Source organism: Stylophora pistillata, chromosome 14 (assembly GCF_964205215.1).
Source record: "Stylophora pistillata chromosome 14, jaStyPist1.2, whole genome shotgun sequence".
Lineage (NCBI taxonomy): Eukaryota > Metazoa > Cnidaria > Anthozoa > Scleractinia > Pocilloporidae > Stylophora > Stylophora pistillata.
Window position 1 is genome coordinate 1656732 of NC_142532.1, and position 23269 is coordinate 1680000.

General features: G+C 39.5%; 3 protein-coding genes and 1 pseudogene across 3 annotated transcripts; 1 reads left to right on the forward strand and 3 right to left on the reverse strand.

The window, feature by feature from the left end:
* Positions 1-2490: 2490 nt before the first annotated feature.
* On the reverse strand, positions 2491-13804 carry LOC111347303 (uncharacterized). Its single transcript, XM_088745431.1, has 4 exons — positions 13657-13804; positions 12326-12733; positions 10565-10684; positions 2491-5406 (listed from the first exon to the last, which is right to left on the reverse strand). Exons 1-4 carry the CDS (start codon positions 13781-13783, stop codon positions 4058-4060), a joined length of 2004 nt encoding a protein of 667 aa, XP_088601557.1. The 5' UTR covers positions 13784-13804; the 3' UTR covers positions 2491-4057.
* Positions 13805-13841: 37 nt separating this feature from the next.
* On the reverse strand, positions 13842-14457 carry LOC148716085 (uncharacterized). The gene has a single exon (XM_088745437.1). It carries the CDS (start codon positions 14349-14351, stop codon positions 13842-13844), a length of 510 nt encoding a protein of 169 aa, XP_088601563.1. The 5' UTR covers positions 14352-14457.
* Positions 14320-18913, reverse strand: LOC148716086 (E3 ubiquitin-protein ligase DZIP3-like). The gene is made up of 3 exons (XM_088745435.1): positions 18638-18913; positions 16002-16959; positions 14320-14458 (listed from the first exon to the last, which is right to left on the reverse strand). Exon 2 carries the CDS (start codon positions 16894-16896, stop codon positions 16108-16110), a length of 789 nt encoding a protein of 262 aa, XP_088601561.1. The 5' UTR covers positions 16897-16959; positions 18638-18913; the 3' UTR covers positions 14320-14458; positions 16002-16107.
* Positions 18914-19587: 674 nt separating this feature from the next.
* On the forward strand, positions 19588-20960 carry LOC148716087 (E3 ubiquitin-protein ligase ARIH1-like; annotated as a pseudogene).
* Positions 20961-23269: the final 2309 nt, after the last annotated feature.

A 23269-nucleotide genomic window follows, 5' to 3' on the forward strand; every position in this document is an offset into this window, starting at 1 on the left:
GTGGAGGGGACTGCAGGAAGTGTTGTACTGAATGCAGTTTAGTTTTGCCAACAATTATTCAGACACCAGCATCATTTATATAGTGTCCCATTTCAACCTATGTATCCAAAAAAAATAACTCCTGCATGCGTAGCATGCCTATGTTTTTTCATGCATGACTAAAGTAACTGTAGGTAACGGCCATCACATCCCAAGCTAGGAAACTTTTAGGGGTGTTGTTGAGTTTCGTCAACTTTATAGTGTGAATTGTTATACACGAGACTTACTATGAAAAATCTGTTTGGTCGAGAGCGTTCGATCAATAATAATAATAATAATTATAATAATAATGGTTTATTAACAGATCCACCAGGTGGCTCTTCCCTGTTAAAAATACATCAATTACAATTAAAATAAATCAAATTAAGTGATTCACAAATTATGCAATATGCAATTAAAAGTAGAAGATTGACAGAATAAAAATTACAGTAAAACTAACTAATTGCTCTGTACTATATTACATAAGAAATTCCTTGAAAGTCTTAAAAAGGTTCTGTAATCTTTACAGTTTCTAATAGATTCTGGTAAATTGTTGAATAGCTTCGACGCGTTGTCTTGGAAATTGCTGTTTTCGGTCGGGACCACTAATCTAATTGAATTGCTTGAGCGCAGTTCCTTGCGGCATTCCTGTTTTATTATTTTAAGATAATCTGGCCAAGTCTCAGTGTTATGCAAAGCTTTAAAGCATGATTTCAGGAAGTTCAAATCTCTCCTCTCATTGACTGGAAGCCATCCGATTTTAAGTACATCCCGAAAGTTCTTAACATAGTGACCGAGTACAAAACTTGCAGCAGCAAATTGAACTCGTTGCAAACGGCGAAGTAAGAATTGTAGTAAAGGGTAAAAAACCAGATCTGCATAATCTAGTTTTGACAAAATCAATGTTTCTACCAGTTGCTTCTAAGCTCATATTTGGCAAGGTATTTCAATTTTCTTAATATCGATAGAGTGGTGTAGCATCCAGATACCGTGTGCTTGATGCGATCGTCCCACTTTAGATGTTCATTGATGTGAACTCCAAGCAGTTTGCAAGATTTAATACGTTCCAGTTTATAACCACTGACTACGATTTTAGGATCATACTCGTCAAGGTGATGTACTCTGAACATTTGCGGGGTGGATAGGATCATAACCTTGGTTTTGTCGTTGTTAAAGGCGAGGGTACTCTGCTTAGACCAGGCACTTAGTTTATTGATTGATTGGGAGACAGTGTTTCTAGAGTTATTTAGGTCAGATATTTTAGCATGATCGTAGATCGTTGTGTCGTCCGCATACTGGAAGCATTTGACATTTACGTTCTCCTGAAGATCTGCAACATAGATATTGAATAGCACCGGACCCAAGACGGAGCCTTGCGAAAGCCCAAAATTCACGTTTTTAACATCTGAGCACGTGTCATCGATCTGTGCGAATTGTTTACGATGCGTAATATAATCGAGTGTCCATATCAGGAAGTCTATAGGGAATCCTAGAGACTTCAATACACAATAGCATGTGAAGTTGACTTGATAATGGCTACATATATGGAGGTTTTGCACAGCAGCCATGTTGGATGGCACGAACAATAGATTATTTTACCAATGGGAAAAAAATTCTTTCTTATACAAATATTTTGGTTACAATGAATTTATGAAAGTTCATATATTTTGAACTGCGGTTATAGATACGTATGATGCCCGATCCTCGCAGTAGAGAGCGCTTTTTATGCAATAGCGAAAATCAGACCTGAAAAAAATTTTTTGCTATTGCATAAATAGCGCTCTCTGCTGCGAGGATCGTGCATCATACACAAAATATTTTCATTGTTCCTGCCATCCAACATGGCTGCTGTGCAAAACCTCTATTCAGAGGATATCGCATTTATCATGTCGAGTGCAAAGTCTGCTTAGTTTTCAAGCCCATAGTCTGTTTTGTGTTAACTCAGAGAGAAACTCAAAATGGCTGAACGCTTTTACTAGATGTGGACAGAGGCGACGCCAGTTTTTCGTTTTAATGTAGGCCTGTTCCCTGAGAAAGATTTTCGATTTAAATTTCTCACAAGTCATATTATAAAAGTCAAGCGGGCGGAAAAAACTTGTATACGCCCCTAATGGGTATCATGAGTTATAAACCCTCCTGTCTGTGTTATCTGCCTCAACCTTCGAGTTCGGTAGATAACTCAGACCTTGACATTATACTGCGCATCCTGTACTGCGCAAAAGTATCACGTAATCAGTAAATTATGACCTCTAGGGCAATGACTCGAGGAACGTTTTGATTCAATGCAGTGATCCATCTACCTGCGCGTCCCGCGTCTCAGACTCAATGGGAGGACCTTTTCTGGGCAGCAGTGAATGAATTTGTTCCGCTGAAAGTAGACATTGCGACTAGCACTGTCCACTCAGATGTCTTGAGATTGTCCCCTGCTCAAAGTTGTTCATGATTTGTATGTCAAAGACTGAAAGTAACTAATAAAATACAAACCTCATTTAATTGTATGAGCTATTCATAGGTACACCTCGTATAAAGATGAGTGTGGGACTCACACTCCTGTGTGGGACTCACACTCCTGTGTGGAACTCACACTCCTGTGTGTGGGACTCACTGGATTTTGGCTGTTTAATAAGTCCCTGAACTCACTACTGCCTTTTTCTAGAGGATCACTGGCCAATTTCGTTTAAAATTGCATGATTTTCCACAAGTTATATGTCAAACTGTTCCATACGCTCGAGACTTTCCATCTATAAAGTTTTTCCAAGTGTTACTTAAAAAACTCTTGCTTCCAGCTAACTAAAAATGTACCGTGAACCTCTGAAACGACGCGCGTGATTAATGCCAAATAAGGCATAAGTGGGGTAAGTTTGGCACATCATATCTCTTAGACAAGCACTATGACCTATCTTTTTTATTGCATTAATTGCATTTCTCGAGACAGACGTTGTTAGGGTACATTTAAGGAAAGTTAAAAATATTGTCGGATAAATTTTTTTCTGACACCTTAAGGAGTAAAGTCACGTCCATCCACCGATACCAAACACCGTTTTTAATTAAAACGCAACTAAAAATTGTGGAAACTGACTACTTTTATCAAAAATGTTAAATCGAAAAAGAAACTTCGAGCATATATGACACTATAGAGTTCAGTTGTACCCTATATTTATACCTAATCAATCAGAATAGATAAAACAATTGGGAATGGACTAAACTAGCCGTACAGTTGTCATTAAAAAAGAATTATCCTTCGAATGAGCCAGTCTACCCAACAAACTCTGAGCGATGGTAAAAGTCATAGGTCTTTTGCGACTAGACTCTTTCCAAAGAGGTCTTTAGCAGGTCTCCTTTTCGAAAAATCAGTCATAAACCAAACATTCCGTGTAGTTGTTTCCAAAGTATCACTTCAGTATTTGGCGTAGGTACCATAACGCATGCTATTCAAATCCTCTCGGAATAAAAATTGTAGTAGGTAACCCTGACATTTTTGGCGCTTTGCATTTTTGGAATATAAGTTTATATAAGTTTCCCTTCGCATATGTTGTTAATTGTCACAAGAAATTAGGCCGAAAATATACTGGCGAACAACCAGAAAAAACTCAAACATCTTCATCAAGAATAAATGAAGAACTGCTTAATTACAAAGTTACTCGTTGTAGATTGAAAGCAGTCTTAAGCCGGTGTTCAAAGGGATCTCTTTTGACAACGTTTCAAGAGCAACTTGCAGTGGGGAGGCCAAGGCACAAAGTTGGTATGAATTTCGATGCTCGCCAAAAATTATGCGAAAACCTTCAAGACTTTTATCTTCTTTTCTTTCAAAAAGCATTGCTCCAGAATCTCCTGCGGTAGCAAACACTTTCGCATTACCAAGATCAAATGGATGGTCTATGCACAAGCAGTTCTTCAACCAAAAATTCTCGTTAAGAGTGGCTGTATGCTTTTCACAAGAGTCACACGCACGCTGAGAAGTATCTAAATTCTGTCCGGTTTCAGACCTTTCCAAACACACTTGACAGAGTTTAATGCGTTTCAATACACTGACCAGTTGCTAGTTTTGAGCATTCACCTCGTATAAGGAGGCGTTAAGAAACATTGATGGCTGTACGTGACGACCTGACTTTGTAAATTCAGTGGTTCGTCCACTTTTGCACAGTTCCCCTGAGGCCTTCATATTTGAACTGCATTTACCACTTGGGCGAGATCCTGTTCCAATCAATTCGGCTGTTTGACTCTCCCGTAAACGTTTTACCTCCTCTGATGTCAACTCAGCAATGGCAGCATCGATGTAATATTGTTGACCATCGGTCCACTTCACATTACGAGACACACCAACAGCGTACTTTCCAATGACCCTTGGAGGTGTTAAGCCCTCCTCGAAAGCTTTTTCGTGCAAATCTGAGGCTTGAAGCTTCCTCTTCGTTTTTCTAGCAGGATCAAGAAGGGCTTCTTTGACTGATTTGAGATTTTGGAATCTCCTTAACAATTCCTCTGGCCTTGTAAGGGTACAATCTGACGTCTGGCTCTTCAAGATAGGGTTGCCGTCCTGCTTAATCATCTGCTTTGTCCACAATCGATATTGCTGAAAATGGTAATTTAGGTTGTTCAAGTGATCGTTATGGGCAGGATGAGTAATTTCTAACTTTGCCTTATGTTTCATCACGTGATCACAAGACAGTGCATAAAAGGTTTTATCGCCTTTCACAATAGCACCCAAGGTCCCGGCTACATCCTCGTCTTTAACGTCAATACTTGCTCCCAAACAAAGAACCTCGCTTTGCTCCTGTGCTTCATTTGGTGTCCACGGGTCATCAGTTCGGAACCAAAATCCATCCACAACATCCACGGGGTACGAACCAAGAGTGAGAGGAAACGCACACTCATCGTCTGGGATGTGGCCTTTGCGAAATACAGAAAGCATTACACAAGGCGTCTCTGTCTGTTTAGATTTTGTGATTTTCAGTGATGGTTGCACGGCGGTGATATTACGATGCCTGACAAGAATGTGAAGGTTCTGTTCTATCATTTTGTTTATTGCTTGAATATGAGACTCATTCAAGCTTTGTGGTGCATCAGTAGGATACTGGACAGGTGAAATCTTCAAAATTTCATTAGCATCTTTGTAGAGGTCAAACCATTTGAGGTCCACGTCCAAATCTTCAAAACATTTCCATGCAGCATCTATTAATTTTTGAGGTATGCCAGACTTACCATACAACACATAGAAGTGAACAACTTTGCGAGCATCCTCTGAGTATGGTAACACACGTAAGCACTCCTTATGCATAGCTTCAAATTCCATTGCTGTTGCAACAATGCTTTGGAGCTTCTTTTTGCCAGCAGGATTAATGGCATCATCTGTAATCTCTTCCGCTGGTTTCAAATCCAACTCTTCCATTCCTGAAAAAAGAGATAGATTTAAATATATGTGTCTGTATACATCTGTGTATATAACTGCAGACAGGGTGCACATTGTTTCGACCTATGTGGGTCTCGTCATTGCAGTGCAGACACTGGGCCAAGCTCTGGAATAAACCATTGCCTGGGCGCTACACTTGTGGGACCAAGTGTAGGCATGTTGCCATGCGAGAGCGCTCAAATCACAACTAAAATGATGAGCTTCGCCCGAATATATTTATGTGTATATATATATGTGTCTCTATATATGTGTGTATATATATGTGTCTCTATATATGTGTGTATATATGTGTGTGTATATATGTCTGTATATGTGTGTGTATATATGTGTATGTATGTATATGTGTGTGTATATATATGTGTGTATATATGTGTGTATATATATGTGTATATATATGTGTACATACATATATAGATACACACACACACATATATATATATATATATATATATATGTATATGTATATACATATATGCCTGCCTGCCTGCCTCCATAACGTTTGATAAGCAGAAAAAATCAATCAACTACATTTCATCCCTACAAACCTGTTTCGTGGTTGCCCACTCATCAGCGGATTTTAATGACAGAATAACTCAGTACCATTGCTTGTATACTATACTAATTAAGATAATTGATTTGGTGCGAAAAGTGTCAAGTCAACTGTTGCGTAGGAGGGCTTTTTTTCTATGTCGGCAGGAAGAGACGAGTTCGTTACGTTTGCTGAGTGTAGATAGGTCGGGCCAGCAGATGATCTGGAATTTCTCTTTAAGGCATAGGTTGCATAGATTGTTTGAGATGTTGTAGGGCAGGTGTGAAGATAGAATGCGCCAGGTGATGGAATAGCCGATGTTGTTGTATTAAAGTGTCCACTGGTACTAAGTTGCGGTGCTTTGCGTGTCGGAACGTTGAGGTGTGGTTATTGTAGCGGGTCTTGAAGTCGTTTCCAGTAAGTCCGATGTATGAATCCGTCGTGTTGTTGTCTTTACGTGTGACGGTAGCTTGGTAGATAACAGATTGTTGGTAGCAGTTTCCGGCTAGCGGGCATGAGTTTTTCTGTCGGCAGTTGCATTTCTTGTTATTGTTAGCGGTAGTGTCGGCAGTTGTGTCGGCAGCATTAAATACCAACCATACACAAAGCCTAACAACACACTGCAATACGTCCACCACGAAAGCAACCACCCACCGATCACCACAAAAAAAATCCCCGCCGGTATCAACAGACGCTTATCATCTCTCTCACCCGACAAAGCCTCCTGCAACCAAGCAGCTCCCGCCTACCAGACAGCACTTGACGACAGTGGATACAGCTACACACTTCGCTATGAACTAACGCACACGCAACGGCGCAAGAACCGTCAACGCAACAACATCCTCTGGTACCACCCACCTTTCAGCAAGACCACCAGCACTAACATCGGGCATAAATTCCTCGAGCTGGTAGACAAACACTTCCCTAAAGACCATAAGCTTCGCAAAATCTTCAACAGAGACCCAATCAAGATCAGTTACAGCTGCTTGAACAATACAAAACAAATCATTGACAAACACAACAAAGAATCCCGACTTCCCACGTAAAGACTAATCCTGCCGACACAACCACCGACACTACCGCTAACAACAACAAGAAATGCAACTGCCGACAGAAAAACTCATGCCCGCTAGACGGAAACTACCTCCAACAATCTGTTATCTACCAAGCTCCTGTCACACGTAAAGACAACAACACGACGGATTCATACATCGGACTCATTCCAAACGGCTTCAAGACCCGCTACAACAACCACACCTCATCGTTCCGACACGCAAAGCACCCCAATTCTACCGAACTCAGTAAACACATCTGGACACTTAAAGACAACAACATCGGCTATTCCATCACCTGGCGCATTTTATCTTCACACCTGCCTCACAACAGCTCAAGCAAACGATGCAACCTATGCCTTTAAGAGAAATTCCAGCTCATCTGCACGACCTATCTACACTCAACAAACGTAACGAACTCGTCTCTTCCTGCCGACACAGCAGGGTTGTAAACTTAATTTTGAGAGCACTCGCCATTCGGGCGAGTGACCCTCAAAATGCACTCGCCCGGACCAGTTTTCACTCGCCCAAAAGTTTACCAAAAAGTGCTCGATGCGGGTTGCAGAGCGTTTCAATAGCGGTTATAAATTAATGACAGGAAGATCGTTTCACCGTTACTCTGAGTTTCACGCAGCTTGCGCTGCGATCGTCAGACGGTTTTGTTATCGATGGAAAACATACCGTACTATAAAGTCAATATAAAAATAGAAATTATAGTTAAAATAATAGGAAGCAATTAAGAAGACAGACAGGACTGTTTCTATTGGTTTCGCAAGTAGAACTTGTTTTCATGGCAGCACTTGGAAATGAGTTCTGATCGTTTGTTTAATGAAGTGGATTTGTCCGCGGTGATAATGAGGAATTTTTCGGCAAGGCAGAAGTTGCATGTTCTTGAATTTCCTTTGTAAGATGTGGCTTTGTGGATTGTCGACCAATGAATGGAGTAGGGAGTGTTGGTGCTCTTAAGTTCCCGAATGTATTTGGATAGCTCGGTGCTGTTAGCGAAGGCTTTGTTTCGGAATGAGAGGGAATGCTGCGTGTATCTTTGTTTGAAAGAATTTTCTGTTAGGCCGCTGTAGTTTTTGCCCGTTTGGTCTTTGTTTGTGGTGACTGTAGCCTTGTAAATTAAGGAGGAAGCGAGGCAGTTGTTCTGTAAGGGACAGGCTTATTTTACTCTGCAGTTGCACTTGCGGTCTTGGCTGGTCGAGGGGGGTTCAGGATTTTCTGATTGTACCTCCTGATAATAGAATCCATGTTGTCCATACAACTGTAGCTGACTTTCATGGTGTTTTTGTTAAAGATTTTGTGGTATTTGTGAGAGGTGGGGAAGTGCTTCTAAAGAAGTGTAAGGAAAGTTTTACCGACGCTAGTTTGGACGTTTTTGCTGAAGGGGGGATTGAACCAGATTATCTGTCTTCTCTTTTTTTGAGCAGTCACGGGAACTAAGGGGTGAAGATGTGGCTGGCTTGAAGTAGGAGAGATGGGTGTTATGTCCGCTTGATTTCAGGGCGTCTTCGTATGTGGGCTTGGCCTTGTTGAATACATCTTCGTTACAGGAGAGGTCACAGATACGCCGGTTAATAGACTGTGGAAGGTGCGTGATGATGGAAGGGGGATGGTTCGATTTAGCATGGACGTAGAGGGGGTCATTTGGGTTTTCTGTAAGGGAAGTATGTTCCTTTCGTTACGTTTAGTGAGACGTCGAGGAAGTTGACTGTTTTTAAGTTGGTGTTTATGGAGATTGAAAGGCCGTATTGTTTGAAATGGGCTGATTTTGTTTTCCTAAAGCAGTCCGCCTCCGGGCCTGATGCGTTCTTTAGTAAGGCTAGGCCGTCGTCTCTGTAGAGGCCGATGTTGGTGTTACCTGTTTTTTTGCTGAGGCTGTCGAGGATGAAAAGACCTACGAGTTCGCACATTTCGGCACTATCGTAGCTCCCCATTGTGACGTCGAACATGTTGTCATTTGTTTTCTTTTTCCAGGCGGTGTGGTGGTTGAAGAGGAGGGATTTACGGCAGTGCATGATGATGTTGATGTCTTGATCGGTGATCGTGGTGAAGGTTTTGGCGTAGTTGATGGCATCCAGGAGGAGGGTTTCCGTGATCGAGGGGTAAAAGTTGTCGATATCGTAGACAGTGAACGAGTGCTTATGTTTGTCGGGGATGCTGCCGAACCATTTAATGACGTCCATAGAGTTTTTCCACTGGTTCAAGAGATAAGCATTGAGTTTTGTGCCTTTATTGCTGTGTTAGTGACGTTGAAACCATTTTATTTTTCTTTTTTTGATGTCCATCTTTGTTGAAACCTTCATTGTTAGGGCTCTATAAAACTTTCATTCTCCCTCATTTTGAATACTGTTGCCCCCTCTATCTTGGATTGGGGAAAGTAAAAGCGAATCGGCTACAAGATGCCAACTATTATATTCTTAGATCACTGCTGGGTTATCGCAAATCTACCCTTTAAGATGAATTACTGCGAATCTTGAATATGGAAACGTTAGACCAGAGAAGGAAATAACAATCCCTTATTCTGTTATATAAATGTTTGCATAACGACAGTCCCAAATATATCAGAGATTTTTTTAGTTTTAGGGAAACTATGCACAATCTGAGAGGAACCGGCATTAATTTGTACGCACCTAAATTAAATTTAAATTTTATGAAAAAAACTTTCACTTATATGTGTGCGCAGCTGTGGAATGGATTATCTACAAGTGTGAAACTGGCCAATAATATCAATCTTTTTAAGAAGCTATTGAGAACATTGAAACTTTAGCTGCTTCTCCATTTTATATCTGTATTTACGTGACTTTGAATTTTATTGTACAAACTTAAATTTTAATGTTAATTGTTAGTTATTTCAATTTCCATTCAATTAGGTCTTGACACTATGTATTAGGTTTTTTAGATTCTTAATCTTAGAGGCACGTACGTATTTTGAACGAGCTCTATGAGCTCCTTGTATGAGCTCCTTGACGCTACGTGGGTAAATAAAGTATTGACTGATTGATTGTGAATTACTCTAGAAAACAAGAAAGATGATTTTCCATCCAAGGTTTCCTTTCACTTCAGCTAAATTTGCCTCTGGTTTACTGCTACTCCCAACGCTAATAATTTTCTCTCACTCGTTGGTACTGAAGCGTGAACAAGGTTTGTAGTAATTGTTTCACGTTGTCAAGTTTCACCTCGTCACAAGTAACGATAAAGGAAACACACCGCACTCCCGCTGTTCTTTTTCCACGTGTTACTCACAGAAATGAGATATTAATAATATCACAGAGGCGTGTTACAGAAATGATTAAGACTGCGTCCTATTCTCGTTTACTTTGATTAAATTGTCACTGAAATTATTTCTAAAAGGAACACGAGTGCAACCATCAACATGAAAAAAATCAGCGGAAGACGTCAAAGCTAGGTCATAGCAGCGACCTTTGCCTTGACGTTTGCGGCAGACGGCAAAGTCGAACTTCGTGCCGTCTGCTTTCAGCCGATTTTCATCAGAAGTGAAAGTCCTTGCATCATCAGTGAATAACAGACGTTTTGTAAATATTCTATATTTACCAGAAATGAGAGAGAGAGAGTTGCCATCAGAATCTGTGGAATCGTCTGTAAGTTCTTCTGATGCTGCATGCTCTTGATCTGTACTCTCTTCCGCTGGTTTCAAGTCAAAATCTTCCATTTCTGAAAACAGATATATATAAAATACCTATAGATATATGTATATATAGAGAACATATATTTAACAATTATTCACCGAAGGCGAGGTGAATAATTGTTTTAGTATAATTTCAGAGCTGAACAACAGAGAAATTTCTAAAATCATAACATTTTAGTAACATTTATTAACATTTTATTTCAACATTTTATATAAACCGCGTGGAGCGGTTTATGGAGCGTCATATAAGGAACCGCTTGACCAATCAGATTGCTGGAAACTCTTTGCTCAGCTCTGAAATTATACTAAATATATATATATATATATATTGTGGGAGGAAAAAGACAAGTAAACTACAAGTTCATCCCTACAAGCCTGTTTCGTGGTCGCCCACTCATCAGGGGATTTAATGAGAATAAACTTTACCATTGCTTATATACAATATAATTTGCATGATCTAACTAGTCTAATTTATGCAGCGCGAAATTGACAGTTTAGTTGTTGCGTAGGAGGGCTTTGCTTCTGTGGCGGCATGAAGACACGAGTTCATTACGTTTGTTTAGTGTTGATAGTTCGGGCCGGCAGATGATTAGGAATTTTTCTTTGAGGCAGAGGTTACATCTTTTAGTTGAGCTGTTATACGGTGAGTGCGATGAGAGAATGCGCCAGGAAATAAAGTGATCGATGTTGTTGTCTTTGAAACAGGCTTGTAGGGATGAACTTGTAGTTTACTTGTCTTTTTCCTATTATTATATATATATATATACATATATATATATATATAGATAGAAATATATATATTATATATAGATATATTTCGTATAATTTCAGATCTAAGCAAAGAGTTTCCAGTAATCTGATTGGTCAAGTGGTTCCTTATATGAAGCTTTATTAGATGGCTGTGTCTCAGAAGGATTGGGAACTACCAACTTCACGAATTTCATTGGCTGAAATCAATATTGAAAGCGGTCTAGACTTTCCTATCTAGACCGGTCTAGAAAAAAAAATTACAAAGAATATAATGTTCCGTTGCTTTCTAAACACAGCCATATAATAAACATCTTATTATTAACCGAGCTAGGTCGATCTGTATGGGAGAATCTTGTCCATGGTCGCTGGTACAGACCTCACTGCGTTCGGTCTGTACTGGTGACCTCGGTTAAGATTCTCCCATACAGACCTCCCGCTCGGTTACTAAGAACTAAATATAAACCGCTCCAGGCGGTTTATATGAAATGTAATAATAAAATGTTACTAAAATGTTATGATTTTAGAAATTTCTCTGTTGTTCAGCTCTGAAATTATACTAAAACAACTATTCGCCTTAGGTTCGGTGAATATTGTCGAACAATCCCCTCGACTTCGTCTTGGGGATTATTCGACAATATTCACTTCGCCTTCGGCGAATAATTGTTAAATATATTTATATACAAATGTGAAAGAAGGAAATTATTACTAGTTACTAGAGTTTCACGCTCTCGGCGATCATCAGACTGAGAGTTGTCTACGAGAAGACAAGTCGTACACAACTCTCAGAGTGCTCTTCTTTCCAGTGAGAGTTTTTGCAAAGATTTGCATGGCTAGGTGATTTCTGAGAACCAGGTACAGTGTGGATTTTTCCCCAATTTTGTAGTCACCCAAGTTACGACCATCTTCAAGTACCTTACCAGCAAAGATTAAACGTTGCTGGTCCAGTGAGATTCCTTCTTTGTCTTGAATTTTTGTTTTCACTCTCATAACGGTGCATGAAGGTTGCACGTGGAGAGAGACCGTCTTTCCAGTGACAGTCCTCACAAAAAGTGGCATGCAAGAAAGAATCATGCCACCTTCGAGAACAGAGTGCTGGACTGAAGACCCTATGATAACTGCAGGAACCTCGGGAATTTTTCTTTCTTCTTTTTTCGTAGTGATAAAGAACCTTTCCGGAAATCCTACATTTTCTTGAAGCTGAGGTTCAGATACACAGACTGGGCTTGTTCCTTCACTTAGTAATTCTGAGGGAGGATTTCGTCTTGATGCCAAGTCTGAGCCAAGTTCATCATCTGTATCGATTGTCCTACCGGGTGGGTCATCAGCTAAATGCAGGGACTGAACAAAACTTGATTTTAGGCTACAACGAAACATTTTGTAGTATCGTAAATGCGGATGGAGAAATTTTTTCAGTTTAAGTAATCATTGCTTGCGTTAAGCTTGCAACAACAACAACTACACCAATAACATCACCAAAAATTTACTCCGTAATCCCTTACTGTTCTTGAACAAAGCAATAAAAACGGTAAGAAATAATTTTGGCAAGTAAATCCACTCCTTTCCCACCCACCTCTATCTACTCTCCATATGATCATCACCATCGGAACTTAGTTATTTTCCGCGCACTTAGCGCTCGTACGGATCATAACGAACAAGGAAAGCCTTTTTTCTTTTTCATTTGCCTTAGAATCTACAACAACTAATGACACATCACATCTCTTCTCGCTTTACCTTTTTCACATATTAATAACAAGAATGCAGTGTCAAATAGCACATCACTGGTAGTTTTATGGGACACACGCAAGGCATAAATTGTAAAAGGGTTAGAAAAAGCTATTTCTGTAATCCTAAGCTGCCTTGGTGACGGAGCTTTTAATTATTTCAGGGTTCCCTCTGTAGTGGAATTAGATCTGCGGCTATAAAGAATGTCGAAATACATACCTATGGTCGTCTTCACCCCATTCACATCGCACACTTTCACGCATTCACATCACACTCTTTCACGCATCCACATCACACTCTTTCACGCATTCACATCAATGGACCTCAAATCATGAAATTGTTAAAAGTTACCCTTTTGGATTTAGCGAAGAATTTATTTGCACGTTTTCTGAACGATATGCGTGAGTAAAACATAACGAGCGAAACTTTGCTTTAATGCATTTTTTTCTTATTGACAACCTTGTACGCACCTATCCTATTTACGTTAATGAACGCTGTTTATGAGCTTTTATTTGTGCTTACTCACCCGAACCATGCAAGAAATATCGTCTGGCAGCTCCATAGTCTTCCTCTTCGATAGTTGTCGAGAGTTTCACTTGATCGAGGCCAAACGTCATCAGAATTTCTTCATTCACAAGATATTTCTGTGCCATTTCACTTAGGTACCCTGTGCGATAGTCGTACCACAGATCCTCCAGTATCTTTAGAGATCTACATTTCACTGTAATGATCAAGCTTCCAGTCCGCTTCTACAAAGATGACTTTACGCACACCTTCCATATATCTTACAAAACCATTTAACTTGTCTTTGTCAGACATATCAGTTCTCCTAAGGTACTTCTCAACAATCAACTTCAAGATTTGTTGTGAACTGGGTATATCACCACTTGGGGCAGTTGCCATCTCAAGGATTCCAGTCCCTTCAGCGGTTGATTGTCCATTTGATGTAATAGGGTCCACTGCCTTGCGCTTAACTCCAGTTACTACCTTCTCGTGCTCAACTGACTGGTTACCCTGCGTGGTGAGAACCATTCTTCTTGAGGTTTCAACTAACGGATAAGGCTCTGAGGTGGTTACAATTAAATTTAAGTCCGGTTGTGTACTGGGTATATGATCGATTGAAACGGGTGTCGAGTCCACGACTCCTGTTACTTCAACACCTGGTTGATTAGTTGACTTGATAGGGTCCGCTGCCTTGCGCTGAACTCCAGCTACTGTCATCTCTTGGCCAACCGATTTGGTACCCTGTGTGGTTAGAGCCACTGAGGATTCCACAGATGGACAAGGTTCTGGGTCAGTTTCACAGTCGATCCGCACTCTGAGTCGAACTTTTAGGGAAAAAAAAGCATATTCCTCAACTACGCCAACTGTGGGAACTAACAACAATTCACATTGCTAGGATTGATCGTTTGGCTAAAAAAAAAAATAATAACTTTGAACAAAATTCAATGACCTTTTGTTATGCTTTGAAAGTATTCTATGCCGCTTCTGTCAAAATGCAATTGAAATTCGTCAAATGCCGAAAGCGAAATTTAAACACAACATTCACAATACGCTCCTTCAGAAACTCTCGGAGGCAACTGAGTATATTGATCTACTGGACCTGAATATGCCGTAAAAATTGAATTAATCTGCGTTATCCTTCCAGCTTCTAATATAATCTGTTTAATTTTCCTGTGAATCTTTGTCTTTCCCATATGTTATATTGGTCAATATTTAATTATTGCCATTATTCTGTCCTCTCTTTTTATTCTTTTGTATCTCAGTAAACTCTGTTTTCTTGATTTCATTATCTGAAATTAGTATTGTAATTATTCCTACTTAATATCTAGTTCTGCAAATTAGTATTGTAACTATTACTTTGTTTTCTTGGTTTCATTATCTAAAACTAGTATTATAGTTATTGTTAAAACGAATTTGGGGCCAGCGGTCCGTTCACGTGGTGGGGTTCAGTCCCCTCCCGTCAACATCTATATTGTAGTGTTCGCGCGTAAAGCTTCTTTATGTTACGTAGTTTGATGTTGTTTGTCCTTAAGCTGCGTCTCGCGTACTTTCATGATCCAAACCGTCAGGTGTGTTTTATGTTTTCATTTCGCCGCGTTTATATCGTTTATTATTTTGTTTATGTCATTCATTTTCGGTAGTTAGATTTAGTGTAATTTAATTTTGTTATAGAAACCAATGGTCGAGAAATAAACGTATATGGTTCGGATAGCCATTAGGGATGTTACTGGTGCGTACGTTACAATTATTTTTATTTAATACTTAGTTTTGAAATTAGTATTGTAACTATTCCTACTTAGATACAATGAATATATATGAAGTTCATATATTTTGAACTGCGGCCTGCTCCCAGTTGGCTTGTTAGCTCAATTGGTAGAGCGCTGCACTAGTATCGCAGAGGTCAGTGGTTCGAATCCCGTACAGGCCTGATTTTTTTCAGGTCTGATTTTCGCTATTGCATAAATAGCGCTATTTACTGCGACGATCGTGCATCATACGTATTCCTACTTAATTCTTAGTTCTGTAATCCTATTATAATGTATTGTATGATAATAATTAATTCTACTTAGTACTGTAATTGCCATTGCACTTAGTATAATTTGTATGTTGATATGTAATTTAATGCGTCAATCCACTGCTCGCCTCGAATAGCTGTAGCTAACTGCGAGCAGTGGTACATCATATTTTGCATTTTGTAAATATTTCTTAGTAATAATAAACTCCATAAACTAACTCCAAACTCCATGCAATACGTGCATGTGGAGTTGCAGCGCTCCGTGATGCAATGACACACAGTGCAACAATTGAGTTAGAGACTCAGTGCACTTAACTAAATCTTAACAGAGAATAATGATTAAAAAAGCTGACCTCCAGTTGATGAGTTGAATCGGCTCCCCTGGTTCAAATGATCTTTGATTCCTTGAAGCTGATCTTTTATGCCGTGGGTTTTTTTTCTTAATTCTTCTCTCAAGCACTACACCTCTTTAGTTGTGGCTTTAACTTTTCCACTAAGCTGGTCTTTAATGCCTTGGGCCTCGTCGCGGACCTCTTGTCTCAAGTACTGAACTTCTTGCCTTTCGTCGTGAACTGCTTTCTCCACATGCTTCACTGAAGAATCCAACCGGTCCATGTATTCCTTCCCTTCCGTATCATTCTGGTACCAGACCTTTAATTCCTCCACAAGTTTCTCATCTTCTTTAGTAAAGGGATCTTTCAAGAATTTGTCAAGAGAGGTTTGCCATTCCATTTTCTTGACAGCGCTGATCTGACCGGCAATTCTCATCAGAGCCTCGCTGATTTCTCTCCAAAGAACTAAAAACTCATTCTCAGTTATTTCCATGTTCTCGTTGACATGACCGTATATCGAATTGCGGTAGCATTTAATTCTCGCTAAATCGGCTTCAAGGCTGTGGTCTGTACGTGCCGGCAGCGCATCCCAGCCCGTGGCAGGAGGGGTGAGGCCACATATCGTCCTCAGCAACCGGAAAAGGAGAGTTATATCAAATTTTGTTGACTCTCCATACACCCCTGGGGAAGGGTACAAGCAGTCCCTCTGTGGTTTGGTGAGCTTTGCTGCTTTAAGTAGCTTCTCTGTGGCTGGATTCTGAAGCATTGTGGGAAGACTACTTGGAGGACACCTAACGTCAAAAACCTCCCTCAACAGCACAGTACCTCCACTTATCAAGACCCGTGCTATTCGTTGAAAATTATCTCGCCCTTTCGAAGAACGAAGCACCTCATCTGGGTCCGGAGAAGCAGACATTTTAAAGAGGACAAACGATTATAGAGATCAGAACCAAGTTCTTCCTTTCCTCTGTGACCAAAACTGCGAAATAGCATAAAGAGATTTAAGCCTAATGGCCAAAATCGAACGTGACGGTCTCTGCTTAAATCTATGTGAATGGTTATACGAAACAGGATTAAAACGATTGCGTTTGATTAAGTAGCCTAGAGAGATCTTCCTCGATTGTTTTGTGGGTACGAATTTCTGGCGAGGGAGATTGCTATTCAGCAAATTGGATGTTTTGGGCCTATACTTAAAGAAAGAACACAAATATACCTAAAAAAACATGACCTCCGCCCCTTAAACATAGGTGGCCTAAGTGAAGTTTAGTCGAGATTATAATTCGTAACCTTGGCTCGAGGGGTTTTTACGTAACAGTTCGTTACAAAGACGGGGAAGAATATTTATGCCCGTGATAGCCTTCGTGTACTGGTTGCTGCTGTCGACCGATACCTGTAACAGTAAACGATCGAAAAAGCTCGATTATTAGTGACAGAGGGCCTGATTACATGAGCCGAGCTGGCCCGGTTAGCCGGGCTGATTTCTTTTGTTTTCACGCTTTGGCGAACACCAAAACAAAAGAAATCAGCCCGGCTAACAGGGCCAGCCCGGCTCATGTAATCAGGCCCAGAGATTCAAAGAGCTCGAAGCATATTACTGAAAAAAAAAAGCCCGACTACTCCGGCAACAATACAAGACAAACGTAGGTTGCCGAATCAGTGAGCCATAACACAAAATAAAAACGACTAAAGTAAGAAATGTTTTATTTTCAGGTTAGAGATAGGTTTTGGGGATCGAGCGAATGATGCAAAATTTTGTGACTTAGATCCTTGAGTCAATCACGTTTTTAAGATTTATTCTAGCTGCACGTTTAAAGTTGATCATTAAAATTTAAGCTGTCCTAAAGCACCTTCGCAAATTTTTGTTTGAGCCCTAGAAAACTTACTGTGGATCCTTATTTCCATAACCGAAGGTCAACCAAATCTGACAAGAACTATTCACGTACGAAATATAACAAAGCAAAACAAAATACAAGGTTGGATATTTTACCTCCAATTAAGCTCTTCTTTTTTTCAGTTTTAACTTGTGATCTTAAGACTAGCTACAATTAATAAAACTAACTTTGCAGTCAATGACGAGAAACTAGCTCTTTAGATCTGTCAACAAGTTGCGTGACGGAAAAAGAAAACTAAACACAGTCACGAAACGGTCGAGTTATATCAGACTCGATCACATAGGAATTAAAATCAATCGCTATTTCTCTTCCAAATTTATGATTTGTGACACGACAGTTTTTACTACGAAATGTTAATTTTTTATCTATTGGGCTGATCAACAACAGAAAATGGCAAACATGATACCTTGGCCGCTCTGATCCGTAACTGTGGAGCACACTGAAATGTGCTCGGCTCGATAAATCGATGTCTACAACTGGAATGGGACCTTTCAACGTAAGCTCGATTGAGGTGACTTGCTAACCAGTTACTTTCCAAGAAATGGAAAAAGCTTTGATTCTTGAGACAGAGCGACGGCGCTACGAAAGAGACAACGATTCTCCAGCAGATTATTCAGATTTAAAGATAGAAGCATATTAGAGCTTGTTACATTTCTGTATTCGTTCGACAGGTCTCGAAACGGTTGCAAACTCAACTGATCTTAAAGAGTCCTGAAGAATTAAGCATTTTTGAGTGCAAAAGAAGTGTTAAATAAAATTACTTACCTCTCGATTTTCCTCCTTCGACCTGCAGTTGCAGTTGTGAGGTTCTTTTATGTTCACAAACATTTTGTGTGTAAAAAGCGGAAGCTAGTGGGCTCGAAACGTATCATGGGAGAGCCGATCAAAACAAAATAAAACAAGGGTGTGGAGGGTGGAGGGTGGAGGCAATTGAACGTTTGTCCTAAATTTAGTTCTACCGCTCCAAAAATCCTTTTGCTTTCATACCGTAGTTACCCTGTTTTTTCTAGCTGAGGTCACAATGAAATGTTTTATGATAATTGTTATATATTTGTAATATCAATTACTATTATATGGCTCTCTCACAAGGACCGGGAACTACCGAATTCCCGAATTTGATTGGCTGAAATCAATAATGAAAACGGTCTAGATTTTCCTATCTAGACCGGCATCTAGACCGGTATCTAAACCGGTCTAGAAAAAAAAAGGTACAAAGAATATAAAAATTTGGCATATGAGACACAGCCATAAAATAAACATCTTATTAACCGAGCTAGGTCGGTTGGTATGGGAGAATCTTGACCTCGGTCGCTGGTACAGACCTAACTGCGTTCGGTCTGTACTGGCGACCTCGGTCAAGACTCTCCCATACAGACCTCCCGCTCTGTTAATAAGAACGAAATCTTGCCTTCTTCACTTTACTTTGTTAAATTAATTTCCACAGTGCATAATGTCCCGCGTAGGCTAACTGTTTTACACGGGGGACTGAAAAGGGCAGGAATTGTTTTGCATAGAGGAACAACATTTTACTGCATAAATATGTCATGATAATAAGGTTGCAATGCTATGACTGCTTTTGAGTCCGAGGGAAAATGCCACTAAAATAACATTTTCTTGCGTGAGAGCTGAAGTTCAACACTAACCTAAGTCTTAACCCTTTCACTCCCAAGATCTTATTAATAATTCTCCTAACTGTCTACTACACAATTGTTATGATGCTAGCTTCTCTTGAAGAACCTGGTATTCAGCGTGGATCAAGTAATAATCCTCTGATTGATCCCTTTCATGATTCCCATCACTTGTCTGCTTGATTTTGTCCTAAACTTGTAACGAGAAATTCTCTCTTGGTCACTCACGTGCGTGAAAGGAATAACAAATCACCATATAGCAGAGTCAAGCTTTCATTATTGTACTCATTGCTTAATTTATCCAGTGAGATGATATGATCAGGTTTTGAGCATTGCAAAAATGTTGTGTTTCAGAGTATGATGGCACCATTCTATTTCTGTCCTTGATTGCCTGCGGTCAGAAGTTCGAAAACTGGAATGCAAATTTAAAGACTTGCCAGATGAAACTGACCTGCTCAGGACATGAGTGTAGCATACAGCAGTTAATGACGTTACCTTAATGTCCATTGTGCCATCTCTGTTGAATGGCGTAAGCAAAGAGGTTGGACACTATGCTGGAGATAAGTCCCAAGTAAAAATGGTGTCCTCCAGATCAATGTAAGTTGGTTGTCAAGGCAACAAAACTTGATGGCTCCTCCAAGATATGTTATGTAGAACACAATGGCAGTGTCCAGCCTTTGCCAGAGGCATCCATCTGTGGCACCATGAGGTGTTTTCAAGGGTAAGGAAGAAACTCTTTTGCCAGCTACCTCTGAGGAGGCTCAGGAGTTCAGGCGAAGAAATTTATGCTGATTATCACTGTTCAAGAAGCGCTATCCCTCATGCTATTATCCTGTAGAAAAGGGTCTTGGTTCTAATCACGACATGTATTTTCTGTCTCAAGGAATTCTGCTGGTCTTGCTTGCATAACTAGACTGGTCTTTGCGTTGTCTTTATCCAGAAAGTACACATGTTCAATCAACAAAAATTCAGCTGACCACAGATTGCGTACACATCATGACCTATCAACACATTGTGGTTATGTGAAGGTGTAGTCTGATCGTCCGGGTGAGTGTAGTCCTGAGAAGAACTGTTGTCGGTGGTAGTGACTGACGTTTCGACAACCTGTGCGGAAGTCATCATCAGAGTCAAGTGAATGATGACAGGTTGTCGAAACGTCAGTCACTACCACCGACAACAGTCCTTCTCAGGACTACACTCACCCGGACGATCAGACTACACCTTCACATGTTGCCCCCGGGTCCAAACCATTTACTGCATTACATTGTGGTTACAAGCTGGGTCGCCAAGCTTCAAATTTGATATGTTACATCCACAGAAGGCTTTACAAGAGAGAGCATGATTTTAATATTTATTCAAAATGTTTTCCCTGGAAGTCAGAACTTAACAAGACAAGATGTAGAGAGCAGCAGCTTAAGATGCTCTTTGAAATTCATGTTGTTCTTTCCATAAGGACGTAGTAGTAGCAAGTATGATAAATATTGTAAGAAATAGACAACTTTTTTGAGAGACATGTTTCGGCATGCTTATGCCATCTTCAATCAGTGAGTAACAGTACGTGAGTAATTATATAACAGACAAGTAGATGAATAAAATATTTACAGTATGAAGTAATACAAAAACGGGTACTAATTACAACGTGACACCAAACATCAAAGGTGTGAACTAAAACGCTAGAAAAGTGTTATAATGCTGTAATTGTTTGTTGAGTTCAGGTTTGATCTTATTTATATAAAAAGCTTCTTTGAGTTTTAAATCAATAGAGTTGTTAGCAGAATCCAGAATACTAAAGCAAGAAAGGGAGTATTTGTTCTTACAAGAAGGAGATGTATTGAAATGCTTCAAAATATGCGAGTTTTTATCGCTTTCCATGTGCTCCTTTATCCTAGTAGAGAAGTGGCGACTAGTTTCGCCAATATAGCGGGAGTTACATCCCGCACAAGAAAATTGATAAACTACCATGGATTTTAGAGCATCAGGAGTACGATCTTTGACACTGAACATGTTTTTAATTTTAAAAGAAGTGAAAACTAGTTTGATATTTAGGTCCGATTTACAAAAGCGCTTAGTGAGTTGTCGGAGTTTGAGGTTCGCTATATTAGAATAATAGCCTTGTAGGGGCTTATACTATTTTGCGAAACGAAACGAAACGAAACGAAATTGTACTATTTTGCGAAACGAAACGAAACGAAACGAAACGAAATTTTGCGAAATGGCGTTTTTTCGCCTTTATTTAGCAAATATGCCCTCCTCGTCCGAAACAAAATGTGTCCACTAATAAAATGATCAATATTTCTAAGAGCCTGGTCACCTTTAATTTTATTGACCAAATTAGAACTCGTTTCGCAAAGTAGTAATTTTGACAGAATTACTATTTTGCGAAATGGCGTTTTTTCGCCTTTATTTAGCAAATATGCCCTCCTCGTCCGAAACAAAATGTGTCCACTAATAAAATGATCAATATTTCTAAGAGCCTGGCCACCTTTCATTTTCTTGACCAAAATAGAACTCGTTTCGCAAAGTAGTAATTTTGACAGAATTACTATTTTGCGAAATGGCGTTTCTTCGCCTTTATTTAGCAAATATGCCCTCCTCGTCCGAAACAAAATGTGTCCACTAATAAAATGATCAATATTTCTAAGAGCCTGGTCGCCTCTCATTTTATTGACCAAAATAGAACTCGTTTCGCAAAGTAGTAATTTTGACAAAATTACTATTTTGCGAAATGGCGTTTTTTCGCCTTTATTTAGCAAATATGTCCTCTTCGTCCGAAACAAAATATGTTCACTAATAAAATGCGCAACACAATCCCTGAAGTTAATTTACTAGTCGTGCTATTGATATCGCTGACTCGCACATTTCACGCCTTCTTAAATGGTTAGTTTAAGGCCTGGAACAAAGTGTTATTCCTGTGGGAAATTAATTATTGGCTATAAATTTGTCACACATGGTGCCGCTGAATCAAAATTTGGCACCATAAAGAACTCATCGTACTTAAGATTTTAAATTGTAAATATTTAGTTAATAAGTCACGACGTATGTCATTAATTTAACTAAAAGTCGTAAATTATTGCAGAGTTGGTGGCAAGTGTTCTAATTATTTCTAACGCCTCACGTTTGGAATGACCGTCCATTGCAGTTAAGTAAAACATTAAGAGGAAAAATAACATTGCTGATGCCAAAAATAACTCGTGAAATATCTAAAATTATAATTTTAAACTTCGCGTGCATTCGAAAGTTAGGCCCAGTTCAAACGTCGATCGTTTCGTGAGCCAAACCAAATTTTAATTAAGGCCAACCCAAATTATTTAGAAGGACTCAATTGATTCAAACGCCCATCTTAATTCCAGCCGAACTCAATGAACACTTGATGTTTGGTCAAACTGCTAGGAAAATACGTTTTAAGGTGACCAGAGGTGACCAGGCTCTTAGAAATATTGATCATTTTATTAGTGGAAACATTTTGTTTCGGACGAAGAGGACATATTTGCTAAATAAAGGTGAAAAAACGCCATTTCGCAAATAGAAATTCTGTCAAAATAACTACTTTGCGAAACGAGTTCTATTTTGGTCAATAAAAAAAAGGGTGACCAGGCTCTTAGAAATATTAATCATTTTATTAGTAGAAACATTTTGTTTCGGACGAAGAGGACATATTTGCTAAATAAAGGTCAAAAAATGCCATTTCGCAAAATAGTAATTCTGTCAAATTTACTACTTTGCGAAACGAGTTCTGTTATGGTCAATAAAATGAGAGGTGACCAGGCTC

Bases quoted from the DNA above. Each gene is read 5' to 3' on its own strand.
- LOC148716086 (XM_088745435.1), bottom strand. From the start codon at position 16,896: ATGTCTGCTTCTCCGGACCCAGATGAGGTGCTTCGTTCTTCGAAAGGG.
- LOC148716085 (XM_088745437.1), bottom strand. From the start codon at position 14,351: ATGACAGTAGCTGGAGTTCAGCGCAAGGCAGCGGACCCTATCAAGTCA.
- LOC111347303 (XM_088745431.1), bottom strand. From the start codon at position 13,783: ATGGCACAGAAATATCTTGTGAATGAAGAAATTCTGATGACGTTTGGC. The intron at 12,734-13,656 runs GTGAGTAAGCAC...CCCTGCATTTAG, and splicing joins ATATTTCTTGCATGGTTCGG to CTGATGACCCACCCGGTAGG. The intron at 10,685-12,325 runs GTAAGGTACTTG...ATCTGTTTTCAG, and splicing joins GCAACGTTTAATCTTTGCTG to AAATGGAAGATTTTGACTTG.